General features: G+C 38.7%; 1 protein-coding gene across 1 annotated transcript in view; it reads left to right on the top strand.

Moving 5' to 3' along the window:
* Positions 1 to 13,455, top strand: part of RAB18 (RAB18, member RAS oncogene family) — a 28,628-nt gene that overhangs the window by 642 nt on the left and 14,531 nt on the right. Inside the window, exon 2 of the mRNA XM_019973194.2 lies at positions 4,778 to 4,833. Coding sequence (XP_019828753.2) covers positions 4,778 to 4,833 — 56 coding nt within the window. The remainder of the gene's footprint in view (positions 1 to 4,777; positions 4,834 to 13,455) is intronic.

Below are 13,455 nucleotides of genomic sequence, written 5' to 3'. Positions count from 1 at the left end.
GTCACATTCCTGGCCTATTTGGGTGCACCCCGTAGCCAATTATTCTTTTTTTTTTTTTAATGAGTCAGCTGTGAAAGAACTCGTAAGTCTTCTGACTGCTTAAATAATTCACTTTGGTCTAAGATGCAGGAGCTTAAGCTATGGGCCACTTTTGAGAATCCAGTGTAATTGTTGTTTCTTGCTCTGCCACGTCATATAGAGGTAACGAAACACGTTAGTATGTGTCTTTTCTTTTTGACGGTTTTTGCCGGGGGGGAGGGGGCGGGTAATAATGTTGACAGTAGTTAAAGTTGAGTATTAGGGAAGACGTGGAGCCTGCTGGGTGTTGGGCAAGAGCTCTGATTTCATCCAGGTCTTAGAGCAAAGTTCTCCAGGTGATGTTATCCTTGTCATCCGATTGTGAGTAGGGTTAGTAGGGTGTGTCCCAGGCTGCTTTGATCTTTAAATGAGATCCAAATTTCAGAAGCTGTAAACAATTTCATATTTTAGCTATGCCTCCTTATAAGCTTATCTTTCAAATTACTTCGTGAGATCTTATTTTTTTTAAGATATTTAAGCATTTGAAATCTGTAATGTGTTCTGCAGCTTTATGTACTTTTAAAGCATGACAGTATATTTTCATAGTTTCCCTCTTTTGATGTACTTTGTGTATTGGAATGAGGAATTTGTACGTAACAAGGAATAAAGAAATGAAACACTGCAGACTAAAAAAAAATAGTATGTGTGTGTGTATGTCTTATTTAAAGGGCTGAGTAATATTTTCATTATCAGTATCTAGTATATGTGAGAGTTAAAAAGTTAAGTAATATGTGAACATTGTCTTAGGAATTCCCTGGCCACGTGACCTTTTTTTCTTCTTGAGATGTGACTCTCGTTTAGGTTAAGGCATATGAAATTGCTGATTTTGAAGTCAAGAGTGGTTGGATGTTGTTTTGTGTGGTTCAGCCCAAAACATGATTGGTTGGTGCCTATTCTAAGTGTATTGGAGGGATGATTGAGTGAAGCTCGCTTTGTCATGCCCCACTCTTTGCAACCCCATGGACTATACAGTCCATGGAATTCTCCAGGCCAGAAGACGAATGGGTAGCCCTTCCCTTCTCCAGGTGATCTTCCCAACCGAGGGATTGAACCCATGTCTCCTGCTTTGCAGGTGGATTCTTTGCCGTCTGAGCCACCAGGGAAGCCCAAAGTACACTCCTATTGTTGTTATTGTTCTGTAGTTGCTAAGTCACAGTGAAAGTTGATATTCTTTCTCTGGAGTAAAATCTGTTAAGTGGATTTATTGGTTTCCTTGGTCCCCTCCTGGCAAACAAATTTATTTGGAGCTTATCTGCTCCAATTTTAACACCCTTACCTCTTGAAGAAAGGATTACATTTAGGGAGAAAGTTACCTTATCTTTCCAGCTGGATATACATTATTGGTGGACATGATATGCTCTGGAAAAAAACTTGGAACGCTTATCTTCCTAGATAAAATGAGAATAAGTGACTTTAGAAGCCTGGGCTTCCCTCATAGATCAGTCAGTAAAGAATCTGCATGCAACGCAGGAGACGCAGGTTCGATTCCTGGGTTAGGAAGATCCCCTGAAGAAGGAAATGGCAACCCACTCCAGTATTCTTGCCTGGAGAATCCCATAGACAGGGGAGCCTGGCGGGCTACAGTCCATGGGGTCGCCAAGAGTCGGACGTGACTTAGCAACTGAACTACTACTTAGAAGCCTATGCTTTTTAAGGGGCCTCCCAGGTAGTGCAAGTGGTAAAGAAACCTGCCTGCCAGAGCAGGAGACAGAGGAGACTTGGGTTCCATCACTGGGTCGGGAAGATCCCTACTCCAGTATTCTTGCCTGAAGAATTCCGTGGACAGAGGAGCCTGGTGGGCTACAGTCCATAGGGTTGCAAAGAGTTGGACATGACTGAAGCCATTTAGTGTAGCATGCTTTTTAAGGTGAGTTAGTACAAAAACATTTGACATCAATACAATCCTACAGGATTGTTCTAACCAATAGTTTCTATTTCTCTGTAAATCTAGAATTAATGAAAGTGAGGCATCACGTATGTTGTTGAGAAATCATTGCACAACAAAGGAGATCTTAACTCATTCAAACTAGTGGGTTATTTTTCCAGTTTATTTTATACTTAGAGTTAATAAAACATGTGAGAGCAGCCGGGAGATCAGAATGATGAAACTGGTGCTGCCACTTGTGTGACCTTGTGTGTGACACTCAGACACTCTAGGCCTTCATCTCTTTGTTTCAAAAGTGAGGTTGGAGTAGAAATCTCTCAAACCTATCTAGTGTTAGATGTGTAGTATTCTTTGATTCCGTGGCTAGCGCATAGTGAAGTAAAGAAGTAGCAAGGTGTTTCAGAACTGGAAGGGATTATAGAGACCTGCTGTTATTTACTTTGCTGTCCCTTCTGTGTCTCTTACATCCCTGTCCTTTTTGACCAGTTTCATTTGTAAACTGAGAAATGCACCTTAGTGATAATCACACTGATTAATTATAGATTTGGTCTCCTCCAAGTGGAATGGCAGAAGTTATTCCTTCCATCTACAGCTCAGTATTTTGCTCCTTAACCGTTGAAAATGAAGGCTTAACCATACATGCTTTAGAACGGTGTTGCTTAATCATTTTCGGGTTGTGGATTCCTTTCAAAATCTAGGAGAGAAGTAGACTCCCTACCTAGAAAAATGCACATGTAGAATTTAGGATACATTTTCATCTGACAGTGTAGCCATGGCTAAGATCTGCTCACTTATCCTCAGAGCCTATATTAAAATTTGTTGTTTTACCTCCTTGCCTTTCCTGACAAAATACCGTTAATGACAAGTGATGTTTTAAGGATTAGTAATTATATAAGAAAACCCCCTGGCTCAGTATCTGGCTCGTTGTCCAAGTTCAATGAATAATAGCCCATACTGTTCTTATCAATTATGTTATTGTTATGGTATCATTACCACTAGTGCTAGGTAAGGGTCTACATTTTTGTAATATTTTCTTTGGTGACATGAGTATAAATACACAACTTTTCTATTGTTAAATTATGAGTAACTGAAATTTTTTGGCTTCCCTAATTTGAAGTTTAATATTGGGGAGAGAAGAAAATTTTTATGAGTAGTCTTTTAAGATTCTTATTAGTGCTGTCACCTAATTCATGTTGGAATTAAATAAAATTAGTTATAGTTCAATGTTAAGTAGAAAAAGCTCCAATTTGATTCTTTTGTCTTACCTTGCTTTTGTCGTGCTGGTTTTGTGATCACCAGAAAGCAAAACTGGGAAAGGGAGAGTTAGTCCTTCAAATTGGGTTTGGAAAGTGCCAAGAGGCCATTATGTTTTGCAATATACCCTGTGGACCAAAAAAAAAAAAAAAAAAATCTTTAGCAGCAGTAATTACAGTCTATAGAAATAGTCATACATTTTTTTGTCCCCTGAAATTCAGACATAAGATAGTTATTGTCTTGATTTTATTAATACAATTAAGTCAATAGAATGGTGTCATCCTACTTAGGGATAATGTGAGGGGAGGTTTATTAATTTTATAAATCTAAAAGCAAGGAGATCAAACCAGTCCATCCTAAAGGAGATCAGTCCTGGGTGTTCTTTGAAAGGACTGTTGCTAAAGCTGAAACTCCAATACTTTGGCCACCACATGCGAAGAGTTGACTCATTGGAAAAGACCCTGATGCTGGGAGGGATTGGGGGCAGGAGGAGAAGGGGACGACAGAGGATGAGATGGCTGGATGGCATCACCGATTTGATGGACGTGAGTTTGGGTGAACTCTGGGAGTTGGTGATGGACAGGGAGGCCTGGCGTGCTGCGGTTCATGGGGTTGTAAAGAGTCGGACACGACTGAGCAACTGAACTGAAAGGGCTTTAATAAAAACTTAGGTTTTAGTTTTGAAGAACTTCTAATAACTGACATTTCTGCCTTATATTAAATAAAATAATTCTGGAAGATAAAATCTTGGAATACTTTTGTGATTATCTTTTCCTTTCATTTCATGCCTTCCTTTCTTTCTTTACCATTTCCTAGGTGTACTCCTTCATTATCCCTTACTATAATCATGGCAGTTGTCTTCTGTTGATTTTCTTAGGGTTTTTTTTTTTTTTTTTTGCTGGCATTAACTTTTCAAAATATAGAGCAGTTCCTGCCATTCCTTTCTTTGACAGCCTTTGGTAGCTGCATATTGCCGACTTGCTTTCATGTGCCTTACCCAGCATTGCCAGAGGAAACCTACTCTAGCCAGCATGTGACCTTCAGCCTTTACTTTTATTGTATCTCTTCTTCCCACTTGGTAATAGTCAGACTACTTGTTTCAAAATGCTCGATTTCACACCTTTCTGTTTTTACCTGAATTCGGAGTGGATGAAGCATTAGATTTCTTAAAATTTTAATTTGTTGCATTCCAAGAGACTTCCTTTTCCCCTTTTGTCCATGTCGGTTAAAGCATTACATGTTTGCTAATACCATTTTCTCAGAAGAGCATACCAGTAGTTATATAAAAAAAAACAAAAACCTCTTTTCACACTTAGGAAATGGAGCATGGGAAATAAGTTTTCTAGTAAACTACTTTGCTTTGGGGATTCTTTAATTGCCTTTCCAATAATTTAATTCCTCTGAATATACCTGCAATGAGGCCATGTTTCTGGAAGCTGACTACATTAGCTCTTTGAAGTTGTGTCTAACTTGTGACAAAATACAGCAGTCAGGAAGATTTATCAAATGTTGAGAAAGAAAAGTTGAATTACTAATCTGTCTTTTTGACATCTCTTTTAGCCTGCTCTTGAGGTTCACAGATGATACTTTTGATCCAGAACTTGCAGCAACAATAGGTAAGCCCATGTTTAAAATTTTAGTAGAAATGCCAAATACTTTGTTGCCTTCAGGCTGTTTTATCTAACTCCCCCTACCCATCCTCTCACTACCCCACTGCTTCCATGTCTGTCAAAATCTTACTTGTCTTTCTAGTGTTACCTTTGGTAGTCATTCAGTTTCCAAAGTCTTTGTAGATCTAATCAAGCAAAAATGTAACTTCCATTGCTGTTGTCTTATGGTTCTTTGTTAACACTGAGGATGTTATGATTATCTTTATACACATTCTTGTGCTGTGGGACGTCTTTTATTTAGCAGCATACAGTCATTTGAATGTTTATTGTATGCCAGGCACTGTCCTAAGAGGTGGGTTATGGTCATCAATAATACAAACGTGGTGTCTGTCATAATGGACCTAGCAGTGTCACTCACAGTAGAGTGTGTTGGTTTTGTATTTTTAGCATTTCATATAGTATCCAACATGTTTCTGGCAACATATTTATTGATATTAGTTATTAAAGACTTGTGTGCATAAATACCTTTTAAAAACTGAAGTTTAGATTGCCTGAAAGTGGTTTGCCATACCAGCTTATTAGAATATATGAGAAGATAGAGCTAGATAATTTGGTATCACATGTTTAGGGAGTAGATGACAATGTAAAGGTTCAAGAGACAACTTGTAGTAGTAGAAAGAGCTGAGTCAGAGCAGTATGATCATCTTGGCTCTGCCTCAAACGTTGTCATCTTGAGGGAGTCATTAACTTCCTTGTCCTCATCTGTAAGTTGGAAGTAATTTGGGCGAGAGAATACATTTTTCTTCCAGCTCTAAAATTTGATGATCTGATGAGTAGAATGTAGTAAAGATCTGATCTTGTATTACAGTTAGGGAAAGTGTCTTTATCAGATTCCCGAAATGTTCACATTTATAACATATGCTTTAGCATTCTCTCCACATACACATGCACAGTATTCTTGCTTTTTTCGAATTGTTTGAGAGAAAATTGCATTCAGTATCTTCAGTGTCTTTAAGTACTTTAACGTATATGTCCTTGATGAGCATGGATACAGTTCTCCTGTATACAGATAGATTTTTATCAGTTGTCCCGCTAATATCGTATATACCAAAGGAAAGAATTCTTTCTGGTCCAGAGTCCAGTCCAGGATCCTACATTGAATTTTGCTGTCATTTTTCCTTAGTCTCTTTTAATCTGAACAGTTCTTCATTCTTTCTCTGTCTCTGTGGCCTTGGCATTTTTGAAGAGCATGTGCAGGCCAGTCGTTCTGTAGAATATCCTTCCACTGCAGCTGTCCATGGGTCCTCATGGTTAGATTCAGGTTGTGCATTTTGGGCAGGAATTCTCAGCGGAGCTTCTCAGAGCGTGGCGTGTATCGGTGCCAGTGGTGACTGGCCTCCGTTACTTGGATGAAGCGCACCATGTCTCTTCATGTCCACTGTCATTCCAGCTCCGGTGGTTGTTGAACTGTGGTTTTTCAAATCCTATCTTTCCATTTACATTTCTTACTTAGAATTCTGTAAGGAAGAGCTTTGGATGTGAATCTGAGCAAACTCCAAGAGATGGTGGAGGACAGAGAAGCCTGACGGGCTACAGTCCTCGAGGTCACAAAGAGTCGGACAGGACTTAGTGACTAAACAACAACAGCAGAGGAAAGGCTCTTCTTCGTTTCTATCAACATGATCTCATGGTGCCTCTGAATTTAATAAATTATATCAGGCATTACTTCTCTTTTGTATGACATATTAGCATTGACAGATTTACCGTTATGTATGAAAATGGAATCATTTAAAACACTACTAGTTCAAAATCTGTTTAATTTGGTTTTGGTATATTATTTGCTTCTTTAAAAAATGAGCTATTAGTAAAACTTGATTTTACTCAGAACATCCCTGGTATTGGATAAGCAAAGAGTAGAAGAATAGTAACTGGCAGGGAAAAAAATGTACCTAGAGTTAAATACTGGCTTCCCTGGTGGCTCAGACAGTAAAGTGTCTGTCTACAATGCAGGAGACCCGGGTTCAATCCCTGGGTCGGGAAGATCCCCTGGAGAAGGAAATGGCAATCCACTCCAGTACTATTGCCTGGAAAATCGCATGGACAGAGGAGCCTGGTAGGCTAAAGTCCATGGGGTCGCAAAGAGTCGGACACAACTGAGCAACTTCACTTTCACTTTCAGAGTTAAATACTAAGGGAATGATCCTATATATAATATAAACTTGTTCTTTAAGCTCTAAGTCTTGTCTGACTCTGAGACCCCATGGACGATAGCCTGTCCTCTGCTTGGGATTTCCCAGGCAAGAATACTGGAGTGGGTTGCTATTCTTTCTCCAGAGATTGTTCCTGTTCCAGGGATCGAATCCTCAATTCCTGCATTGGCAGGCAGATTTTTTATCGCTGCCAGGGAAGCCCATAGTATAAATTGTCTTCGTTTCAAACCCAAATGTCATTGGGTTCTTAAAGATTGACAGATGATTTGTTGTCTTTATTACTAAAAAGGTTCTGCTTTAAAAACAAATACTAAGATTAGCATACTGAAAGAACATGCATAATTTGTTCCCCCAGTCGACCCTGGGTCTTGAAAAGAATCTTTAACATTTTGGCATCAGATAATTTTCTGCTCTAGGTTATAACCAATATACACATGAGGTTTTGAAATAAAAATAATTATCTTAGTTGTTAATGGCCATATGAAAAATAGTATTTTGTGGAAAGTTAGTATTTTACCTCACAATGTAATAGTAAGTAAAGCATACCTTTATCTTTCAGTAATGTAGTGAGACATTCAAGTTTCTATCATGTATAAAATACTAAGGTTAATTGTTGGACTTTGGGTTTGAAGATGGTACTGTTAAGTTGGCATTTTCTTCTGCTTTCTGGGAATTGGCTATTAACAACAAAGAGGGAAAAACTAAAATACAAAGCACATGGTCTGCTAAGCCACAAAACTGGAATGGCTGCCTGAAGCAGTGGAGACCAGGCAGGCCACCTATGAGAGAAAGTGGACGATGCCATGGCTGCAGAGCTTGGAGCCAGCAGGAGATGCTTCATGAGTTTGAGAGGCCCACCGTGAGGTGCAAAACCTGTTAGCCTTTGTAAAAGCAGAATGGCTTCTCAAGCCAACGGCAGGAGTTTCCCTGTCTCTGGTTTGATTTTGAGAAGTTGGGAAATGAAACCAAACAAGGAGTCACACAGACAAGGGGAGGTGATGCCTTTGACTAATGTTAAGGCCTTCCGTCTGCTCTGGATGTTGAGAAGTAAATAGCTAACTGATTCTCATGTAAAACCCTGAATCAAAACAAAATTTTGCTGGTACAGAACTCATCCCACTGTGGCCTTCTGTATTAGCTTCCTGTAGACAGCTTGTCTAGGAAAACCTCATCACTTTCAGTGATGAGTTGGCAGAAAGAATCCAGCTCAAGGCCGCTACTGCCATTCGAGAATTGAAAAAGGAGAAAGGAATGGAAAAACAAAGGACAGGTGAAGAATATTCATCAGAGGAAAATATTGCTGTAAAGAAGATGAAAATAATGATCCAACATCTTCCATGAATTTAAGACCCTTAATGGAAATATTTATCAGTGAGAACACAAAACAGTGGTATGAGGTCAGGGAAGAGACAATGTGACCACATGAGAAAGTGCAGTGTAAGCTGACTGAGTGGAAAGAAAAATAAGATAAAGCTATGGCTGAAGTGAAGATGAAATTGGAGGGCTCACAAGGGACAGTAGAGACTGTGGAAAACACAGTAAAGAACAAAAGCTAGAAATGGATGAGTGGTAGAATTTACCCAAATGAATAAGAATGTTAAAACAAATTAGAGTGAGAAAACATGGGAATCACAAAAGAAGATTGTTATATAGTCTGTTTTCATCTTAAAGAAGAAACATAATGAAACAGCCAATATTCAATGATATAATCCAAGGTAACATTTCTGACATAAAAATAAACACACACACAGACAAAACTGTAAGAATATTTGACCAGGCTTTTTTTACATGGGAATGTTTTCGGGGGGGGGGGAAACATTAGATTTTTCTTTTTTCCATGGCCAGGCCATAAGATGATGCTTAATCATGTCTTTATCTGAAGTACTTAATCAGCTGCATTAGATACAGTTGGTTGAATTTAAGCGTGGATGTTAGATCTAGTCTGAGTAAATAGCCACAATTTTCTTCATGTATTCTGTTTGTTTTTTTAATTTACCCTTCCTAAAGAAACCTTTGAATACAAAAAGTGCTTTAAGTAAAACCTTTCAAATAAAGAGAAAATTTAGAACGCCTTCTCTACTTAAGACAGGTTCACAAACTACTTCTTAATTTGTAAGACTTAAAGTTGTTACAAATGCTAAATTATTTTGTGAGGGTTGATGCATTTCAGCTAAAGTTACACGAATTCTGGTTGTTGTTGGTTGACTTAGGTCAGTGATTCTTATTACCTCCTTAGTAGGTTTTTAAAAATACCCATTTTGGCTTCTCAGTAAAGCGTCTGCCTATAATGCGGGAGACCCAGGTTCAATCCCTAGGTCGGGAAGATGTCCTGGAGAAGGAGATGGCAACCCACTCCAGTATTCTTGCCTGGAAAATCCCATGGACGAAGGAGCCTGGTAGACTACAGTCCATGGGGTCGCAAAGAGTCCGACATGACTGAGCGACTTCCCTTTCACATTTTGGCTTCTAAGGGCAGATATAAGATCTCCATCCACATGTTACTTTATCGTTTGAGCTTACGTAACAGAAAGATGACTTAATGAAAATAGAAAGCAGCTAATACGTCTTGTTTAATGCCATAACATAAACTTGTTAAAATACTTGGAAATGTAATATAACCTAAAGAAAAAAAGAACTATTCTATTTCATATAATTTAATTTAGGTAAACATTTTAAATGGAGTAAAGCAATAAATACGGCTCTGACATTTCATTATTTCAAATAATGTCAAATGGTCTTCATCATATATAAATTGTTTCTTTTTTCCAGTCTACTTAGAGGCTTTAGTAGGAAAGGTTGTGATTTTTTTTTTCCCATGTGCTTTTCAGCTCTAACTTAAGGTTGATAGACCTTTTTATACTGAAATGTCCTTGCTTTCCTAGTTAAGTCTTTACTTTCTTTGTTTGATGTATTTCTGGATTTGGTATATTGCTTTGGGTGGTGTAGTCATTTCCCCAGCACTGATTCTCCCAGTCCACGAACATGGTATGTCTCTGCACTTGTGTCACCTTTGATTTCTTTCATCCAGTTTCTTACAGTTTTCTGTGTGCAGGTCTTTTGTCTCCCTGGGGAGGTTTCAGTTCAGTTCAGTCACTCAGTCGTGTCCAAGTCTTTGCGACCCCATGAACTGCAGCACGCCAGGCCTCCCTGTCCATCACCAACTCCTGGAGTTCACCCAAACTCATGTCCATTGAGTCGGTGATGCCATCCAACCATCTCATCCTCTGTCGTCCCCTTCTCCTCCTGCCCTCAATCTTTCCCAGCATCAGGTCTTCTCAAATGAGTCAACTCTTCGCATGAGGTGACCAAAGTATTGGAGTTTCATCTTTAACATCAGTCCTTCCAGTGAACACCCAGGACTGATCTCCTTTCGGATGAACTGGTTGGATCTCCTTGCAGTCCAAGGGACTCTCAAGAGTCTTCTCCAACACCACAGTTCAAAAGCATCAATTCTTTGGCACTCAGCTTTCTTTATAGTCCAGTTCTCACATCCATACATGACTACTGGAGAAACCATAGCCTTGACTAGACAGATCTTTGTTGGGGAGGTTTATTCCTAGGTTATTTTCTTTTTGTTTTGGTGGTAAATGGGATTGTTTCTTCAATCTGTCCTTCTTATCTTTCATTGTTAGTGTATAGGAAGCTAGCAATTTCTGTGTACGTATCCTGGAATTTTACTAAATTCACTGATGGTCTCTAGTAGTTTTCTGGTAGCATCTTTATAAGGTTGAGGAAATGTCCTTCTATTTCTAGTTTGCTATTTCTACCTTCTGTCTCTATGAACCTTTCCTGCCTTCTGTCTCTATGAACTTGCCTAGTCTATAGAATCCTTGTATTAGACTCATATAATATTTTTGTAGACTCATACAGTATTTGTCAATATTTGTAGACTCATACAATATTTGCCCTTTTGTAATTGGCTTATTTCACTTAGCATAGTGTGTTTAAATTTCATATGTGTTGTAGCATATATCAGAATTTCATTCCATTTCATAGCTGTGTATATCAGAATTTCATTTCATTTTATGACTAATAATATTACATCGTATGTACATGCCACATTTTGTTTATCCTTTCATCTCTCTGTGGATACTTGAATTGCTTCCACTTTTTGCCTTTTGTGAATAACAACTGCTGTGAACATTGTACAAGTATCTGTTGAGTTCCTATTGTCAGTTCTTTGGGTCTGTACCTAAGAGTAGAATTGCTATGTTATATGGTAATTCTATTTTTAGCTTCCTGAGGACCCACCAAGCTATTTTTTACAGTGGCTGAACCATTTTACATTCCTAACAGCAATGCACAAGCATTCTAATTATGTCCTTGTCAATGCTTATTATTTTTTGTTTTTTAATAATAGTTTTTAATCCATTATGATAGTGTCTCAGTGTGGTTTTAATTTGCATTTCCTTAATGGATAATGATGTTGAGCATCTTATGTGCTTGTTGGCCATTTGTGTTTATTATTTGAAGGATTGTCTGTTCAGATCCTTTACCCGTTTTTGAATCATGTTTTCTGTTGTTGAGTTATAGTCATTCTTCATATTAGAAAGCTTTCAAATATTTTTTCTCTCTCTCTTTTTTGAATTTTTGGCTGCACTGGGTCTTCGTTGCGTCGTGTGGGCCTCTCTTGTTGTGGAGCATGGGCTCTGAGGACGCAGGCTCAGTGTTGTGGTGCGCTGGCTTCTCGAGTTGCAGCACAGGCTCTCCAGTTGTGGCCGCTCCCATTTTGTGAGATTTTTTTTTCATACCCCTTTGATGTTGTCCTTCAATGCACATAAGTTTTTAATTTTGATGAAATCCAGTTTATCTACTTTTCTTTTGTTGCCTGTGTTCCTGGTGTAATAGCCAAAAAAATCATCACCAAATCCCATGTCATGAAAATTTTTTTCCTATGTTTTCTAAGAGTTTTTAAGATCTGGGTGTTACAGTTAAGTCTGATACATTTTGTGCTAATTGTATATGGTGTAAGGTAAGGGTCCAACTTCATTCTTCTGTTTGTGAACATCTAATTTTCTGAGCACCATTTATAGAAAAAACTGTCCTTTCCCTACTGCATGTTCTTGGGTTCCTTGTTTACAAAGTCAGTTGGCTGTATATGTGATGGTTTATTTCTGGCCTCTGCCATTGGTTTAAATGTCCTTTATGCTGGCACTGTTGATTTTAGTTATTGTAGTTTTGAGTCAGTTTTGAAGTTGTAAAGTTCAAGTCCTCAATTTTTTTCAGTACTGTTCTGGTATTTAATGCCTCTTGTAATTCTGTATGAATTTGAATGTCAGCTTTTCCATTCTGCAAAAATGCTGTTAGAATTTTTATTGGATTGCATTGGATCTGTAGATTACTTTGGGTAATATTGTTATCTTAACAATATTAAGCCTTCCAACTCATGAACAGAACATGTCTTTCACTTACTTGTGTCTTCTTTAATTTCTTTCATCAGTGTTTGGAAGTTTTCAGTGTATAAATATTTAAGCTCCTTGGTTAGGTTTATTCCTGAGTAGTAGTATTGTCATCATCTATTTTTAAAATATTTTATTTTTTTGATGCTATTGTAAATGAAATGATTTTTTTTTTTTTTTTGGATTGTTTATTACTAGGATATAGAAGGAGAAGGTGAGAAGGCAATGGCACCCCACTCCAGTACTCTTGCCTGGAAAATCCCATGGGCGGAGGAGCCTGGTGGGCTGCAGTCTGTGGGGTTGCAAAGAGTCGGTTACGGCTGAGTGACTTCACTTTCACTTTTCACGTTCACGTATTGGAGAAGGAAATGACAACCCACTCCAGCGTTCTTGCCTGGAGAATCCCAGGGACAGGGGAGCCTGGTGGGCTGCTGTCTATGGGGTCGCACAGAGTTGGACATGACTGAAGTGACTTAGCGGAAGGAGAAGGCAGTGGCACCCCACTCCAGTATCTTGCCTGGAAAATCCCATAAACAGAGGAGCCTGGCAGGCTTCAGTCCATGGGGTCGCTGGGAGTCGGACACGACTGAGCGATTTCACTTTCGCTTTTCACTTCATGCATTGGAGAAGGAAATGGCAACCCACTCCAGTGTTCTTGCCTGGAGAATCCCAGGGATGGGGGAGCCTGGTGGGCTGCCATCTCTGGGGTCGCACAGAGTCGGACACAACTGAAGTGACTTAGCAGTAGCAGCAGGATACAGAAATGCAGTAGATTTTTGCATGTTGGTTTTATATCCTGTAACTTTGCTAAATTCACTTAATAGTTCTAACAGTATTTTTGTATGTGTGTGGAATAGAGTCATTAGGATTTTCTACATATAAGAAATGTTGTCTACATGTGGTCTGTGAACAGAGATAATTTTACTTCTTCGTTCCCAATTTGGATACCTTTTATTTCCTTTTCTTGCCTGATTGCTCTGGCTAGGACTTCCAGTACTCTTGATAATAGAAGTGGTAAG

Source organism: Bos indicus, chromosome 13 (assembly GCF_029378745.1).
Source record: "Bos indicus isolate NIAB-ARS_2022 breed Sahiwal x Tharparkar chromosome 13, NIAB-ARS_B.indTharparkar_mat_pri_1.0, whole genome shotgun sequence".
Lineage (NCBI taxonomy): Eukaryota > Metazoa > Chordata > Mammalia > Artiodactyla > Bovidae > Bos > Bos indicus.
This window is presented reverse-complemented; position numbering and strand designations above follow the sequence as displayed.